Raw genomic sequence first — 16201 nt, 5'->3', positions numbered from 1 at the left:
ACATGTTGGAGGGAGCCGATAACCAGAGTCCCACTGATATATGACTCCAGTCTTTTCCCCTACCCTCTTAGCATGTACCTCCCTTTCCCCCTCCTTTTTTTCCACCTTCTTTCTTTCTTCTCTTTTCTTGGCTCCTCTAGTTTTCTTTCTCCTCTTCCTCCTTTTCTCTCACTCCCACTTTCTATACCCTCTTTCCTTGATCCCAGTATTAGACCAGCAGTAGTTCCTCTATAGCGGTGGGTCAGCAACCTGTAGATCGTGATCTACCAGTAGATCGCGGACAGGTGACGGGTAGATCACAGTCTGGGCTTGCTGGCCCACCATTCCAGAGAATCAAACAGAATGCAATGCAGAGGGACTTATAAGATGAAACAATCAGTGCCACAAGTAAAAAATATTGGGATGTTTAAAGATAACCTAATAATAAACGTGCACAGCTGCTAAACATTCCAAGTGGTACACCACACTAATTTCAAAATAGATAGCAAATAAAAAAATGTACCTCTATGTGTAAAAATATATATAAATATAAAGTGCAAATCTCCTTTTGAGGATGAACAATCACTGTGGTGGAATTGTGTGGATACACTGATCACAAGAAGAGTTTTTCATGTTTCGTTTCTTCATTTTTTCATTTTATGGACTATTCATTTATATGTAGGATTTATTTATTTTAGAGATTTGCACTTTATATTTATATATATTTTTACACACAGCGCTACATTTATTTATTTACCAATGCAGAGGGACTACTTCTAAAGTTGTAGCTGTAGTAGGGATCAAGAGCCGCATAAGTCGAAGCCTCCTCTGTAGTGCTGGCTCCTGTCCCTTGCAGAGTGATATCAACTGCACTCCACCTTTTATCCAGGGTCCAGAGTGGTGCCAGCAGCAATAATTAGCAGTAGACTTCTATTATATCCTGCGGGTTTGATGCAATTTCTGAGCACATCAGTGTAAAAGTAGCCATTTGCAGTTTGGGGGGTGGTGAAATCCCATAGTTTAAGGCGTTTTTATCACCCCCCCCCCCCCTTCCCCCCTACCGCACCACTTTAGCTGCAGTGGCTAGGGGCGTACACATGTTGCAGCCCAGCAGGAGTTATATGCTGTCATGGTTAGTGGGTGTAGCACCTGCCAAGCATGACCCATTCAAGTGAATGAGGCCACTCTGCAAGTGTCCTGCAACTTTATGCTGTACAGCAAACAAGGGGTTAAAGTGGGCAGAAGCATGGGGGGCGCTTGCAGAGTGGCCCCATTTACTTGAATGGGTTGCAATTGGCATGCGGTAGCACCCATCAAAAGCAACAGGAGGGATAATTCCTGCTGCAGCATGTGTATATCTTTTGGCTGCTACCTCAGCGGATTGGGGGTGATAAATCCGTGACTTAACTGCAGGGTGTTACCACCCCCAACTTTACATGTGAATGAGTCCTAAGAGTGCTGCTGGTGAATACAACTAAGGGCTTGTTCACAAGTGCAGAAGGCACTGCTGCTCTTCTGAAAAGCGATCCCAGTGTGTTTGATAGACAGCTGCCTCCTCACCACCTGATTGCCGTGCAATGCACATGATTTCAACATGGTAGTAACGCAATTAGAGGTTTAAATCAGGTGCGAGGAGGCGAAACTGGGTGACACTGTGCCCGGTGATTTTTGACTTCTCCCATGTTGTTCAGGTAGTTGTCCACCTTTTTAAGGTTGCCTACCCCTGTTCTATAGAGACTATGAGTCAGATTGTAAGTCCCTTTATACTAATACTCTCTATTAATCTATTCCTGATAAGAGCCCCTCTCCATAAGCTACCTATTTTAAGGTTCACAACCCTCTTCCAGCATCAGGAGCTTGGCTCTTTGTACACCGCTCATAAACAGGGAAAGCCATGCCTCAGTTTAATGGGACCAATCCTACATATTTGACAATGCCTATACCCTTATCTTGTATGCTGTAATGAATAATTCCTCCTCCTTAAAGCGGGGGTCCACCTATCTATTGTTTTTTTTTTTTTTTTTTTTGGAGTTCATTCACAAACTTTTCTTCTCATGATTATCTACTCACATGTTCTGTGTAATAAGTCCGCCTGTGTCCGATTTCATTGTAAAGAATAACTTATAAAATTCACTGAAGGCGGTTTCCATCTTCATTGTGGGCATTTGAAGCCCACAAGCATGTATTTCCTGGATGCGGTGAATGCTGTGCTCCCAGCATTCACCGAGATGTTGTGATGACGCTGTTGCACAATGCATGCTGGGAAGCCTGAGACTAGCTCCCAGGGGACTGTGGGAGGTCTGGGAGAGGCTAGAAACACGCCTACTCCCATGGGAGGAAAACCAGGAAGTGCTAAGAAGATTAAAAAATAAAAAGGTAATTACGGCGATTTAAATTTTTTTACACAGCATGTCAGCATCTAGGCAAGGAAGAGAATGCATAGAGATAATGTTCAAAATTTGGGTGGAACCCCGCTTTAAGACATGCTTTGACAGTGTGCAATTTTCTACTGTCTTTTTCTCAATCTTGTTCCTGCTGTGGAAAACATGTCATCCTTGTCTATGTTTGCATGTCTTTATGGAACTTAAAAATAAAATCGATGGACTTGGGCTTCCACTACTTAATCACTGCAAAATACTTATCTATATGGGACCAGGAGTATATGAATGTATTTTAATAAACATTGGCCAATCTATATAAATCAAATGCTATAAGTAAAATCAAACTAAACATAATGCAGCACAATAATATACTTTATATATAATGACTTACTAAGCAATACATTTTTATGGTGGACAAAACTGGCTGCTAATTTTAAATAGGCAAGAGATTCCTTTATATAATGATATTCCAAAATTAGCCACAGTGCCAAGAAAGTTTTGTAGGTAACAATGCAGCTTTTTCTATTAAGTGTCAGGTCCTTTGTGTAGGGTATTCATTCTACTTGGTCTGGAAGGTTTTGTAAAGTAATATTATTTAATAATTATAAGCTATTAATTTTTAACTCTTGCCTAATTTACGGGGATCTTTTAAAACAAGCATTTTACTAATGCAATGCGCAGCTGGGGTATTGTACAAATGGATGATAAAGATATGTGGGGATATTTTCAATCTATTTTGTACTGCATGATTAAAAAAAAAATGCGCCATGCCAAATTCATCCTATACATGACCCAACACCTGCCGGATGGCTGCAGGGTCACCCAGAGTATGTCCATATTCATAAATGGGGCCATGAGCACAGGTAGAGAGCTGGGGGGGGGATATGGAGTTACAAATAATCAGTTCCCCAGTGCTGTATTAGGCGACTACTGGGAACAGCCATGAGCGAATCAAATGAGTTTAACACCCATAAAGGAAGCCATGACCAAGGTAAAGGAGGGGTCCTTATTTTATTTTTTTAAAACAGGAGTTCTGCTTTAAGGCCTGGTTCACACCTTTGCATTTTTTAGTGCATTTTCGGTTTTGCCGAAACACACTACAGTCCATTTAACATGGTTTCCTATGGGTCACATTCACATGTGTGCATTTCATGGAAAGGATCAGGGACTTTATTCTGGTTTTTGGTTCCATAAACATCAATGGATCAAAAACATATATTGAAACACGCAAAATACACCTGGAATATGCAAACTGCAACCTTACAGGATAATTCTTATATAGTGTGAAAGCATTGTTAAATAAAATTATTTTCTGTATCACGAGTACTCTGTACCTTGCTTGTAATATTATAATACAGGATGTATATAGCACCAACAGTTTACACAGCACTTTACAACTTGAGGGTAGACAGTACAACTACAATACAATTTACAATTGTATTAAAATACAATACAGTAGGAATCAGAGAGCCCTGTTTGTTAGAGCTTACAATCTAAGAGGGAGGGTCAAGAGATACAAGAGTTAATAACGGTGAGGGGGGTATGCTGATGAAGAAAATAAAGGAATACAATGAATATAATAATAGTAATTGTGATTGGGGAAACATGTGACAGGAATAGTATCAGGATTTAAAAAAAAATGGTTGGTGGTTTAGTGGCCCACTAAAAATACTTATTTACTTACCGCTATAATGTCACCTTCTACAGGCAGCAAGCAAACAGCCACAAAGATGTAGACTGTCCATAGGCAGATGCTTCTCAAACAAATGCATTTTCTTAGAGGGTCCATTATGATGAACAGTACCTGTCAATACAAATAAAATATTACATCAGTTTCCTTTAGCAATTTGACAGTAATGTAAGTAAAAAATGTAATTATTAAAAGAGATGTATGGGTTTCCTTTTTTATCTTCATCCTATTTCCTGTGAGCTGCATAAAGAAAAAAAAAAATCTTTCTAGCCCCCTGAAAAACTTTCTATTAAAATCAAGTTACTAGTGGGAGGGGCTACAGTCTTCTCTGGGTTCTTATGCTTACAATCTTGTTGGGATCCACCCCCTTTCCTTGCCCTCTGATTGATGTTGGCCTGGGTTTCTGCTCTACCCTTCCCTCCCTCCTCCTCTCACACAGTTCAGATTCATTCTCTTACAAACAGCCTCTATCTGCACAGTGTGTAGCTAGCTGCCTGCTATGCTGTAGGTCTGGCCTGTGAAGTTCCAAAATAAAAACAGAGCTGTGCAGCTAGAGATAGAGGCTGGCTTTAAGAGAATTGATCTGAGCTTTGTGAGAGGAGGAGGAGGAGGAGGAGGAGGAGGAGGAGAGGAGCTGTGCTGCCTGTGCTCAGACTGTGTGCAGTAGAGGATGCAAGAAGGGCACAGCTTCCATAGAGGATGGGGGGCACAAATGAAATGTGGAGGGGGGCACAGTCATCCCCAACACCTCCCCCTAGATCCAGCCACGTCTATACCCCTTATATTTTTTCCACTATGCCCAGAAAATAAACGAAACACCCTGCATGGTATCCTATGTGTTCATGCACACATTTTAGCGGTGTTTTGAGGCAGGAGAGTTTAGTTGCAAAAAAAAAAACAAAACACCCACTGCCAGCGCATTCTGGAGCAGCAGCGTTTTGCCATAAAAAATACTGACAGCTAAAAAAACTATTAAAAAAAAATAAATAAATAAGGAAGAAGGTCAGCACCCGACGAAGGCTCCCACCATCTGACAGCTCCGCCACCTTCCGCTGCTAAATAAACAAAGGGGCGGGGGCACTCGGTGACCTCACTGACTGTGGCATGCTGGGTTGATGATGACACGAGAGGGCAGGCTCATCCGGTGACATCACCGAGTGGTCCTGTCCCTTAGTTTATTTAGTGGCGGGAGGCTGCAGAGCTGTCAGACAGCAGGAGCCAGCGTTGGGTGTAGACCTTGTTGTTTTGTTTTCTCAGGTCAGTGGCCAGCGTTCATGGGCATCTGACGATGCATCTACACAAGGGGACATTCTTTCTGTTTTTTGTTTTTTTTTTTAAATAAAGGGCTAGTCAAAAAAAAAAAATGTGTGCATTTTTTTTTTACTTTGACACTTTTTGATGAATGAGTATGCCCATACTCATTCACAAGGGGGTGCTGGGATCTGGGTGCCCCCCCTTATTAAAGGGGGCTTCCAGATTTTGATAAGTCACCCCTGCACCCCCACAACGACCGGACAAGCGTTGTGGGGAAGTGGCCCCGTGTCCTCATCAACATGGGGACAAGGTGCTACAGGGGGAGCCCCCCTACCCCAAAGCACACCCCCCCCCCACGTTGAATGTTGAGGGACCTAAAATAGTTCAGGCTGCAAGCTCAAATAAGGGTCCGATATCGATTTTTTGCGGACCCCATGCTGTTTTTTTCTCAATTTTATATTGCCGGCATTTGTTTTGTTAACTTTCTGCTATCAGCGGGTAACCCCATTGACAGCTGATGACTCATCCGTTAAGGGCGCAGTGGCCGGCTTGCTCCTTAACAACCAGCTATTCACCAGTTGTTAAGGACACTGGCAGCCTCGCTCCTTAATGTTAACGCTACTAAATGTAGCTTATACACCATGCTAAATGATGGAAAAAAAATGCTAAGTTATTAGCATTTTATATCCAGCGTTTTTTTAGCAGTGTTTAGCTTCTAGTGTGCATGAAGCCTTATAGTTATTACACTGGCTTGCCTCAATACATACTGTTGAAATCAATAAACTTTCAAAACATTTTCTTAAAAGTTTAAAAAGCATAATTTTTGGGTCGTCCCCATAACAGGAATGAAAAGGAAATCTTCCAGTGGTGACACTATCTCTGGTGACCCTAGTGGCAACCAGCAATTCCCTCGCATTGGAGGGATTTCCTCACTTCCTGCTTTGGCTATGGGAAGTCAAGGGAAATCTCCCCAATGGGACACAAAAGGCAAAAAAAAGATAGGACATAAACTCCATACATAGACAGACATCCTGAAGATAGACATACATCTCCTTCGACCCTTAACGCAGGTACCTCCAGCCCTCTCAGGCCACAGCCTGTCATAACCTTTCACAGGCTGCTTGTAAGGGGACTGGATGCTGCACCTGTTACTCCCGTGCGTACTGCTCCTAGATGGACCCTTAAAGTGGCTGTACAGCCTCAATGCCTTGAAAGAGCCACTGCAACTCTAAGCAATCAATACCCTTCCCGATATGCTCCAAAAGTTAAAAATCGCTGGTTATGTACCTTTTTTAATGTAGTATTGCTCCCTTTCACGTGACCTCAGTCCCTCTGCACTGGCAGACACAAAGCTGCTGGTGGGCGTGCACATTATCTTCTAGCTGTTTTTCATGAGAAGGCATGTGAGTGGAAGGGGAGATAAGAGGTGGGACTGAGTGAGGCAGAGCAGAGCTGACTGGCTAAGACAGACAACTGCACACAAGCCTGTGATATGCATACCTCACATGAAAGGGAAATGAGAGGCGCGACTGAGTGCAGCAGAGCGGAGCTAGCTGGCTGGCTGGGAGATCTGAGACTGACAACGGAACAGGGAAGTGTGAGTGAACAGTGACATTTGCCTGTTGAAAGCAATCGTTGTCAGTCCAAGAGAGGAGGGGTCTTGAATGAATTGATTAGATAGTGGTTTCTAATCAATCATTCACAAAAGTGAAAAGTGGATAATACAAAATGATGCCTGTAACTAAAGAAATCAGTCGGAGAAAATCTTTTTTGGCTGGAATCAACTTTAAGAGGCCTTACAGTGAAACATATTAAAGGGGAGTTCCGCCGCCCCTTTAAAAATGAAAAGTCAGCAGCTATGAATACTGTAACTGCTCACTTTTAACATTAGGACACTTACCTGTCCTGGAGTCCAGCGATGTCTGCACCACAGCCAATGTTTACATCGGCTGATCAGGTGCTGCCGCCGCCCTTGCTAGTGAGGGAACCCGGCCGTGTAACCTTTCAGGTTCACGGCCGGGTCCCTACTGCGCATGCGCGAAGCACGCTGCGCTCCTTCACTGGCCCGGCAGGAGCGGAAGGAGGAGGGAGGCCGAGCTGCTGATATACTTCGCCGCAGCCCGGTCTCCCGGAAGTGGTGACTGGGTACCTGTACAAAACAGGTACCCGCCTCCCCCCCTTCCCCTCGAAAGGTGGCAAATCTGGCACCGGAGGGGGGGGGGGGGAATCAGATAAGCGTAAGTTACACTTTTGGGTGGAGCTCCACTTTAAGTTATTATGCTCAGTTTAAAAAGAATTGCAGCAAACTATATGTTTTCTGTTTGACCATATACCACTCTGTTCATAAAAGGTGCATTGTTAATACTCACAGACCAAAAAGAAAACTAAAACTGGCTCATATTTAAAAAGATAATTCATTGTGACAAAACATATGATTTTGCAACATATTGTTGATGTACTGTACATGGTTTCACCATGTTAGAAAATTAGAGGAAAAAAAAAAAGATGCTGACTACAAAAGTACAATGTTGCATAAAAGAAAAAAGTTCTCCATATTTATGTTACAAGTAAAGTAACATAAAGTAAAACAAAGTAAAGTAACTAGGGTTAGAAGAAGGGGTCAGGGAGTTTTATGGCAGTCCATTTTTAGCTTACAAACCAAACATACACTCAGTGGCTTTAGTTCTGCCCAATCATTAGCAAAACCATGATTCAGACATGAAACAGAAAAGTGACATCAGAAAAAGACAGAGTAGTCCATCAAGTTTGCCCATTTTATTTTATTTTTTTGTGTTTTTTTTTTCCCCCATCAACCTTGTTGTCTGACTATAGATCTATGTTTATCACAAGCATGTTTGAAGCCATTTATTGTTGACTGTCTCACTACCTCTGTTGGTAGTTTATTCCAATCATCAACTGCCCTTTCAGTAAATTAATACTTTCTAAGATTTGTTTTGAACTTTCTTTCAGTTAGTTTGAGGTCATGTCCCCGTGTTCTTGATTTTGGTTTCATATTGAAAAGACTGCCTTCCTGGACCTTATTCACCCCCTTGATGTATTTAAAGGTTTCAATCATGTCTCCCCTTTCCCTTATTTCCTCCAGGCTGTACAGATTAAGTTCCTGAAGTCGCTGTAGATAGGTGTGGGGGATAAAAACTTTCACCATTTTTGTTACCCATTTCTGGACTCATCCTATCTTATCAATACCTTGCTGTAAGTCAAGAGGTTCAGTTGTTGTACAACCACTGGGAAGATATATTACCTTAGCCACTCTCATTGTGGAATGATTGTTCATGTCAGGTGGAGACCGAGATTGTCTCTTGAATAGTTAAAGAGGAAGTAAAGTCTTCCTCTTTAATTGCACCTACAGGTAAACCTATAATAAGGCTTACCTGTAGGTACTGTAAATATCTCCTAAACGTGCACCTTTTAGGAGATATTAACTATATACAACGCCATCAGGGCATGCGCCTTGAAGGAGCTCATGTCGTTTCTTCAGGGCCCATGCCGTGATGGGCAGCTCCGGCCAGTCACAGCGCCGGAGCCTGCAATCCTGGAAAAGAGCGGTGTGCCGGGGCTGATTCAGGGTATAGTTCTAAGGTAAGTATTTCACATTGAGCTAGTATGCGATGCGTACTAGCTCATTATGCCTTTGTCTTGCAGTTTATTTTTTTTGGAGGTTCACAACCTCTTTAAGTGATGTTTTATTTTCTTCCTGTCTCTAAATGCCTATGTGTGCATGGACACATAGGCTAACATGGAGGGGCATTTAGAGGCAGAAGAAAAAAAAAAAAAAAAAAAAGTAAAATGCTCTTAACCACTTTCAGTCTGGGCCAGTTCTGACATTGCTCTCCTACATGTATAAAAGATTTTTTTTTTTTTGGTAGAAAACTACTGGGTTTCGCATATCTTTGTGTTGCACGGTATTTGCACAGTGGTTTTTCAAGAGCACATTTTTTTGGAAAAAAATAAACTTTAATGAGTTTTAATGCACAAAAACAATACCCAATTTTTAAATAAAATATAAAAGATGATGTTACGCTGAGTAAATAGATACCAAACATGTCAAGCTTTAAAATTGCATCCATCTGTGGAACGGCGCCAAACGGTACCTGGAAATCCCCATAGCCAACATTTTAAGAGCCTGTACAGGGTACCTGTTTAGGGTTACACAGGAGGTCTGGCACTAGAAATATTACTCTCACGCGATGTTCGTGTTGATTTAAAAAAAAAAAAAAAAATGTTCGCATTGTCTCTCTATTTTTTATTTATTTTTTTATTAATTGTATTGCTATCACAAGCGATGAACAACATCCCCTCTGACAGCATGGGCTGTTACAAGTCCTCTTTATAGAGAGATCTGAGGTCTTTTAGGCCCCTCTCCTCTGGCCTGTAATGCAGGTGATCAGACACAGACCGGTCTGATCGGCTGCTTCCCTGGCAGGTACACAAAGAGCCAAAACCAGAAGTGACTAAATCACTGTCACTTCCAGTTTATGACATCACACAGTGGGAGAAACAATATCAGGTCCTCTCACTGTGTGCCCGCATCCTTTCTGGGCTCCTAATGCATGAAGGTAAAAATCCTTCTATGTGCCGTGGCCCCCAGATACATAGTTAGTTAGTTAGTCAGGTAAATAAAAAAAAAAAAAGACACAAGTCCATCTAGTTCAACCATAAAAAGAAATAAATATCATCATACAATCCCCAATCCTATACCCACAATTGATCCAGAGGAAGGTGAAAAAACCTCAGCAAAGGATGATCCACTTTGCTACAGCAGGGGAAAAAAAATTCCTTCCTGATCCCCGATACTAACCTAAGCACCCTCTCGATCCAGCGATGTGTACGAGAGCTGAGCTTCTCCTGGGTCTCATTCCTCATTGGCTGGGACAGCAGTGGGAGCCATTGGTTCCAGCTACTGTCAATCACAGCCAGAGAGCCGACGAAGAGAGTGCAGGAGGCGGGGCTGAGCAGCGGCTCTGTGCGTCTCATAGATGCATAAAGCGGGGCTCGGGAGCGAGCACACACCAGTGCCCCCAGGGCAAGCGGCTTGCTATTGGGGGCCCTGGCTGAAGAGGAGTATCCAGGAGCGCCCCGAAAAGAGAAGGATCATGGCTGCTCGGTGCAAAACCATTACACAGAGCAGGGAAGTAAAACATGTTTTTTTTTTTTTAAATGAACCTTTAGGGCCGGTTCACGCTGCTGCATGGTGCAAGATCGCATGTGATTCGCACCGCACTGCAGTGCCATTCACATGCGATGTCCGTGCAATACAAATTCAGCCATACAGATAGTATCACTGAATTTGCATCGCATAGGACCCTTTTTTTAGTCCGCAGCAGAATCGGCTCGAATGGGTGTTCACACGCATGCAATCCGATTCCTGTCCGCATTTGCAGATTGCACTGTGATATGCAAATTGATTTGGGGGTGTCATAAACTTTTAATTGTCACTCCCAGCAGTTTGCACAGGGCAGTGTGAACTGCTGCCGGGAGACATGCGATGCGGGAACCCGCAGTGGATTCGCAGGGTTCCCGTATAGCTGCAGTGTGAACCGAGCCTTAAAAGTGGTTGTGAACCTTTACAATCCACTTTTCACTACAGGCAAGCCTATAATAAGGCTTACCTGTAGCTACCCTGGATATCTCCTAAACCTACACCTTTTAGGAGATACCCCCTGTATCAGCATATGCCAACATTATCGGCACATGCACACTGAAGCAATGGCACGTTTGTGCCGTTGCTACAGCTAGTGTGCCGTTACTGGCGGCTCCCACACGAATGCACGGGAGTGACGTCAACCTGGCTCCGGCCAATCACAGCGATGGAGCCCGCGATACCCGGAAGTAACACCAGGAGTGATGTCGCCGGCCGGAGCTGTGTACTAGGACCGCTGCAGAGGCTTCGATCTAAGGTGAGTATTTCATAATGAGCTAGTATGCTATGCATACTAGCTCATTATGCCTTTGTCTTGCAGGTTTTTTTTTTTGCTTTTTTATAGTGGGTTTCAACCACTTTATTGTCACTTAAAGAAACAGAACCTGTTCCCGAATGACAAACACTAAAGTAAAAGCCCCCACCCCCATTTACCCCTGTATCTATAAGCACTGCAAAGAAACTATTTTCAAAGTTCACAACACAGCCATTACGTTTTTCTTTGAGAGCAGATCTTGGCAGCCTGTCAGCCTTCTATGCAAACAACCAACAAATGCTAAAAACAGACTGAAACTAATCTTCAAAAACTTTGCAGTGAACTTTAAGGCTCTCTAGGTGTGAATAACTTCACATTCAGGGCCTCTGCACACAGGCTTCTAGCTGCTGTGCGCAGGCCTGTGCACTTTAGTTCAGTCCCACTGCCTGTAGTCTTTCAAAGTCTATGGCAGCCTGAAATTTGCTCTGGCTGGGCAGGGCTCAAAGCTGCAGTAAATGGCATCACATTTAGGACCCTCTGCGTTCAGGGATAAATGCCCTGACCTGCAGGCCGATCCGTCCATCGGATCAGGTGCAGGCAACGCCATACCAACTAAGGGAAACTGGCAGTGGAGCCCTCAGGCTTTACTGCCAGTTTCCTACTGCGCATGTGCGAGTCATGCGGCGCTTCCTGAATGGCCCGTCATCTTCTGGGACACACTAAGGTCCCAGAAGGCAGAGGGGGAGAAGAGGACGTGACGCACTGGGCCGCGGTGATGCTGGGGCGAAAGTACGCAAGGTACTTCATAAAAAGGTAAGTAAGGAAAAAAAAAAAAAAAAAAAAAATCGAGTGGTGGAGGGTTAAGACGTCAAAACAACACTTCCGCCCATAGCTCTTAAAAGGGCCATTATTTTTTGTTGCATTTTAGTATAAATATGAGATCTGAGGTCTTTTTTAACCCCAGATCTCATATTTAAGAGGCCCTGTCATGTGTTTTTTCTATTACAAGGGATGTTTACATTCCTTGTAATAGGAATAAAAGTGACCCAATTTTTTTTTTTTTTTTTTTAAACTGTGTCAAAATAAAAAAATTAAAAATAATATAAATAAGAAAAAAACATTTTTTTAAAGCGCCCCATCGAGCTCGCACACAGAAGTGAACGCATACGTGAGTAGCACCCCCATATGAAAGCGGTGTTCAAACCACACAGGTGAGGTATCGCCGTGATCGTTAAAGCGATAGCAATAATTCTAGCCCGAGAACCTCCTTTGTAACTCAAAACTGGTAACCTGTAGAAACATTGCCTATGGAGATTTTTAAAGGGGAAAAGTTTGTCACCATTCCACGAGCAGGCGCAATGTTGAAGCAAGACATGTTGGGTATCAATTTACTTGCAAGACCGCTGAGCAAATACGGTGTGATGGAAAGTATTGCAATGACCACCATTTTATTCTCTAGGGTGTTAGAAAAAAAAATATTGTTTGGGTGTTCTAAGTAATTTTTTAGCAAAAAACCTTGATTTTAAGGCTACTTTCACACTGAGGCGGACGCCAGCGGTAAAGCGGCACTATTTTTAGCGTTGCTTTACCATCGTTTTAGCGGCGCTATTCGTACGATAGCGGGGTAGTTTTAACCTCCGCTAGCGGCCGAAATAGGGTTAAACTCGCCAGCAAATTGCCGATTTGCCGTCGGTTTGGTGGCGCTGCCCCATTGTAGAGGCGCTTTAGGAGCGGTGAATACATCGCTCTTACAGCACTGCGAAGATGCGGCTTGCAGGACTTTTTTTACTGTCCTGCAAGCGCACCGCTCCAGTGTGAAAGCCCTCGGGCTTTCACACTGGCGACACAGGAGAGGCTCTTTACAGGCGCTATTTTTAGCGCTGTAGCGCCTGTAAAGCGTCTCAGTGTGAAAGTAGCCTTACTTGTAAACAAGAATGTAAAAAAGAGGCTCGGTCCTTAAGTGTTTAATGCTGGAATTGTGCCTTATTGCTTCATTATAGATAGGACTATTCTTACTAGCAAGCACATACAAACATGCTATAAACCTACAAATATGTACTGTTCTTGCCTGGGAGAGAAATTCTTTTTTTCAAAAAGTTGAAATGATTCCAAACCTAGACACAGCTTTCCAAGGTCAGATCAGCTGAATACTGAAACGGATTTCTGATTTATTTATTTCAAAGGCTGCCTGCCATTTGTTAAGAGTTCTGCAATTGCTCAATCAGCTGTTTTCTTACTGCACTGCACTAAAGGGCTTCATTAGTAAGCTCCGTGACTTTCATAGAATGGCGCACAGCACTGAGATAAGCTCTGAACTCATTTCACATAACACGATGAAGTCACTATACATATGCAGACAGTGTAAATCACATCAGCTGGTAATGATCATAAATAAAGACAGAAGAGAATACTTTTCTGAGAATAGCTCTACAACTTCTACTACTTTTAAAAGGGTCAGACCACCGAATGCTTAAAGCGGTTGTATACACCCGCTTGCACATTTTTACCTACAGGTAAGCCTATAATGACGCTTACCTGCAGGTTCCAACACACTAATGGCACCCTAAACCCAGATCACAAATGCAGTGCATTTGCAGGCACCTGATCGAATGGTATTGCAGTACCATGCAATTTAGTGTGGCACATTTTTTAAAAGTAGCGCATTTATTAATTTTTGTGCATTCTGGTGCGATATGCAGCCCATTCAAACAAATGGGCTGCCAGATCGTGCTGCAAAGGAAAGCATAGGAACACGGACTGGGTTCCTGTGCAAATCCGTCATGAACCAGACTGCACTGCTGAAAAATATGACTGGACTGGTTACTTTTTGAGCTCTCATTTTTTTCTGCCTGGAAACTCCCCTCCATGTTAGCCAATGTGTCCATGCACACTATGGCTTTTCCAGGAGTTTACAGGCAAATGCTCTTACAGGCAGACAAAGAACCCCAACAAATTAGCATTTTTGAGAGGAGCTTTCGAGCAGAAAAGATGCCTAAGAGCCCAAAAACGCATGAAAAAGCTAAAATAATAATGATTAAAAAATAGCACACAAGGAAAAAAAAAAAAAAAAAAAATAATGAGCTGGGGGGGGAGGTTTTGTGTGTGAAAAAAAAAAAACTCTTATGCTTATAAAAGTTTAAAGAAGATCAACAAAAATAAGTAAAAGAGTATAAGTAAAAAAAAAAACAAAAAAAAAAAAAAAACCACAAGCTTCTATATGCAGAGAAAAAAAAAAGTATTTTCGAGCTGCAGTGTACATGAGCACGTGCATAAATTACCACGCTAAAGCAGTTCTGCTTTTCTTTTCCTCAAAAGCAACCATCATGCAGACTTTCTTGTACATTAGGCTAATTTGCTTGTTTACAGGATGGGAGGAGTATAACTTCCTGGTGTAGGCAATGCAGGTCTCAAAGACCCCAGCACTATAGTTGTAAATGTGTTCCCACCTCCCTTTCCTCGTGGCCATTGAACGATATGCAGCCCTGGATCATTTTGTGCTCATAACAGCTAGGAAACAGTTAATGACTTCTGACCTACTGTATCTACAAGATTCTTCAAAATACATGCTGTTTTCAGGTTATTGGACCAAAATGTACTAAAAAAGATAGTTGGCAAGTATAACCGTGATGTAGCTTGAATTTCAAAGAGGTCAGCGACCCCAAATACAACTTCTTTTTTGGTGCTAAGTAGAGATGTAAGCATGCTGGTGGCTGCACTGCACATCCTCATACATAAACACTTGTGTAAACCTGTGGTCATGGATGATCCCTGGAGCCCTTTTTAAGGCCGAGCATACACGGTTCGAAATTAAAGCGGAAGTAAACCCATCCATAAAACAGTTACCTTTCCGGGCACGTGCCGGAAATGTAAGACTCCCATTGGTTGTGCTTTCAACCAAACTGTCAAACCATCCAATGGCCGGTGTCATAACGGATCACATGTGCAGCATCATGGCAGTTGTAGATTAAACAGAGGCCAAGATGGCAGCTTCCTTGGCTGAAAACAATAGGACGGTTTACTTCCACTTTAATGGGCAGGCTGAATATCTAGTCCAGATCAGGCGCCTCCGATGACGTCCGTGTGACGAAACGCGTAAGGCGGGACTATCTTGGTACGCACAACGTCACTTCCTGCCGCTGTGGTTCTTGCTAGCTGACCGGTGGAACGCAAGCGGTAGTTGCGAACTACGCTGCGTCCCGGGACAGCAAAGGGAGCCAGCGAGCTTGTATGCTCCTCCATTCTTTTCCTTTTTAAACTTATTATTTGTCTTGGAGTAACTCCTCTTTATTGGATTGTATTCTTTACATAATAAACTTTTTTTAAAAAAAAGAGTTATGCTATGTGGACACAACTTTTTTATTACATATAATTCCATTGGAGCGGATGTCCGGCTGGAGATAGGATCGTACTAGGGGATTATCCATCCCCCCCGTCCCCCTGCTCTGTTGGAGAGGCTGATCTGGACTAGGCAATCAGAGACGAGTGACCACAAAGATTCGATCGACATCCGGATCTGACCGGCTGGAGTGGAAACATCTTATGCTTATACCCCTGCAGGGGTATAGCGTTCCGGTGAGTGGAATCACAACAGGGGGATTGTATCTTTATAGAATCTGGAAGCTGTCGGGTGGAAGACTTTACATGAACTTTCTAACGATTTGCTGGATTTTTACCTTTTTCTGCATTTTCACATGTGATCTCATGCTGCTATTTAATTGTGCTATTATTAATTTATTTGTTAATCACTACTAATCCTATAATATCACTTCCTACATATATATATATATATATATATATATATATATATATATATAGATCTAAAAATTGTTTATAAATTTGTTTGCAATTTAATTTAATTAATTTTTTAGCACTGCACTTTAGAGGGTTGTGGATACCCCTTATAGATATAGATCTACCCATTACAAAATTGTTTGCCACTTAATTTTTTAGCACTGCACCTTAGAGGGTTGTGGATACCCCCT

At 42.6% G+C, this 16201-nt stretch overlaps 1 protein-coding gene across 2 annotated transcripts in view; it reads right to left on the bottom strand.

The window, feature by feature from the left end:
• The window catches only part of RNF13 (ring finger protein 13), a 177705-nt gene that overhangs the window by 130399 nt on the left and 31105 nt on the right, over positions 1-16201 (bottom strand). For both annotated transcript variants that reach the window (XM_073625980.1, XM_073625979.1), the window contains one exon: positions 4045-4164. In XM_073625980.1, the coding sequence (XP_073482081.1) occupies positions 4045-4149 (105 nt within the window). In that variant the 5' untranslated portion in view covers positions 4150-4164. The remainder of the gene's footprint in view (positions 1-4044; positions 4165-16201) is intronic.

This window comes from Aquarana catesbeiana, linkage group LG04 (genome assembly GCF_042186555.1).
Source record: "Aquarana catesbeiana isolate 2022-GZ linkage group LG04, ASM4218655v1, whole genome shotgun sequence".
NCBI lineage: Eukaryota > Metazoa > Chordata > Amphibia > Anura > Ranidae > Aquarana > Aquarana catesbeiana.
The sequence above is the reverse complement of the archived record's forward strand: the minus strand, read 5'-3'. Positions and strand labels throughout refer to the sequence as shown.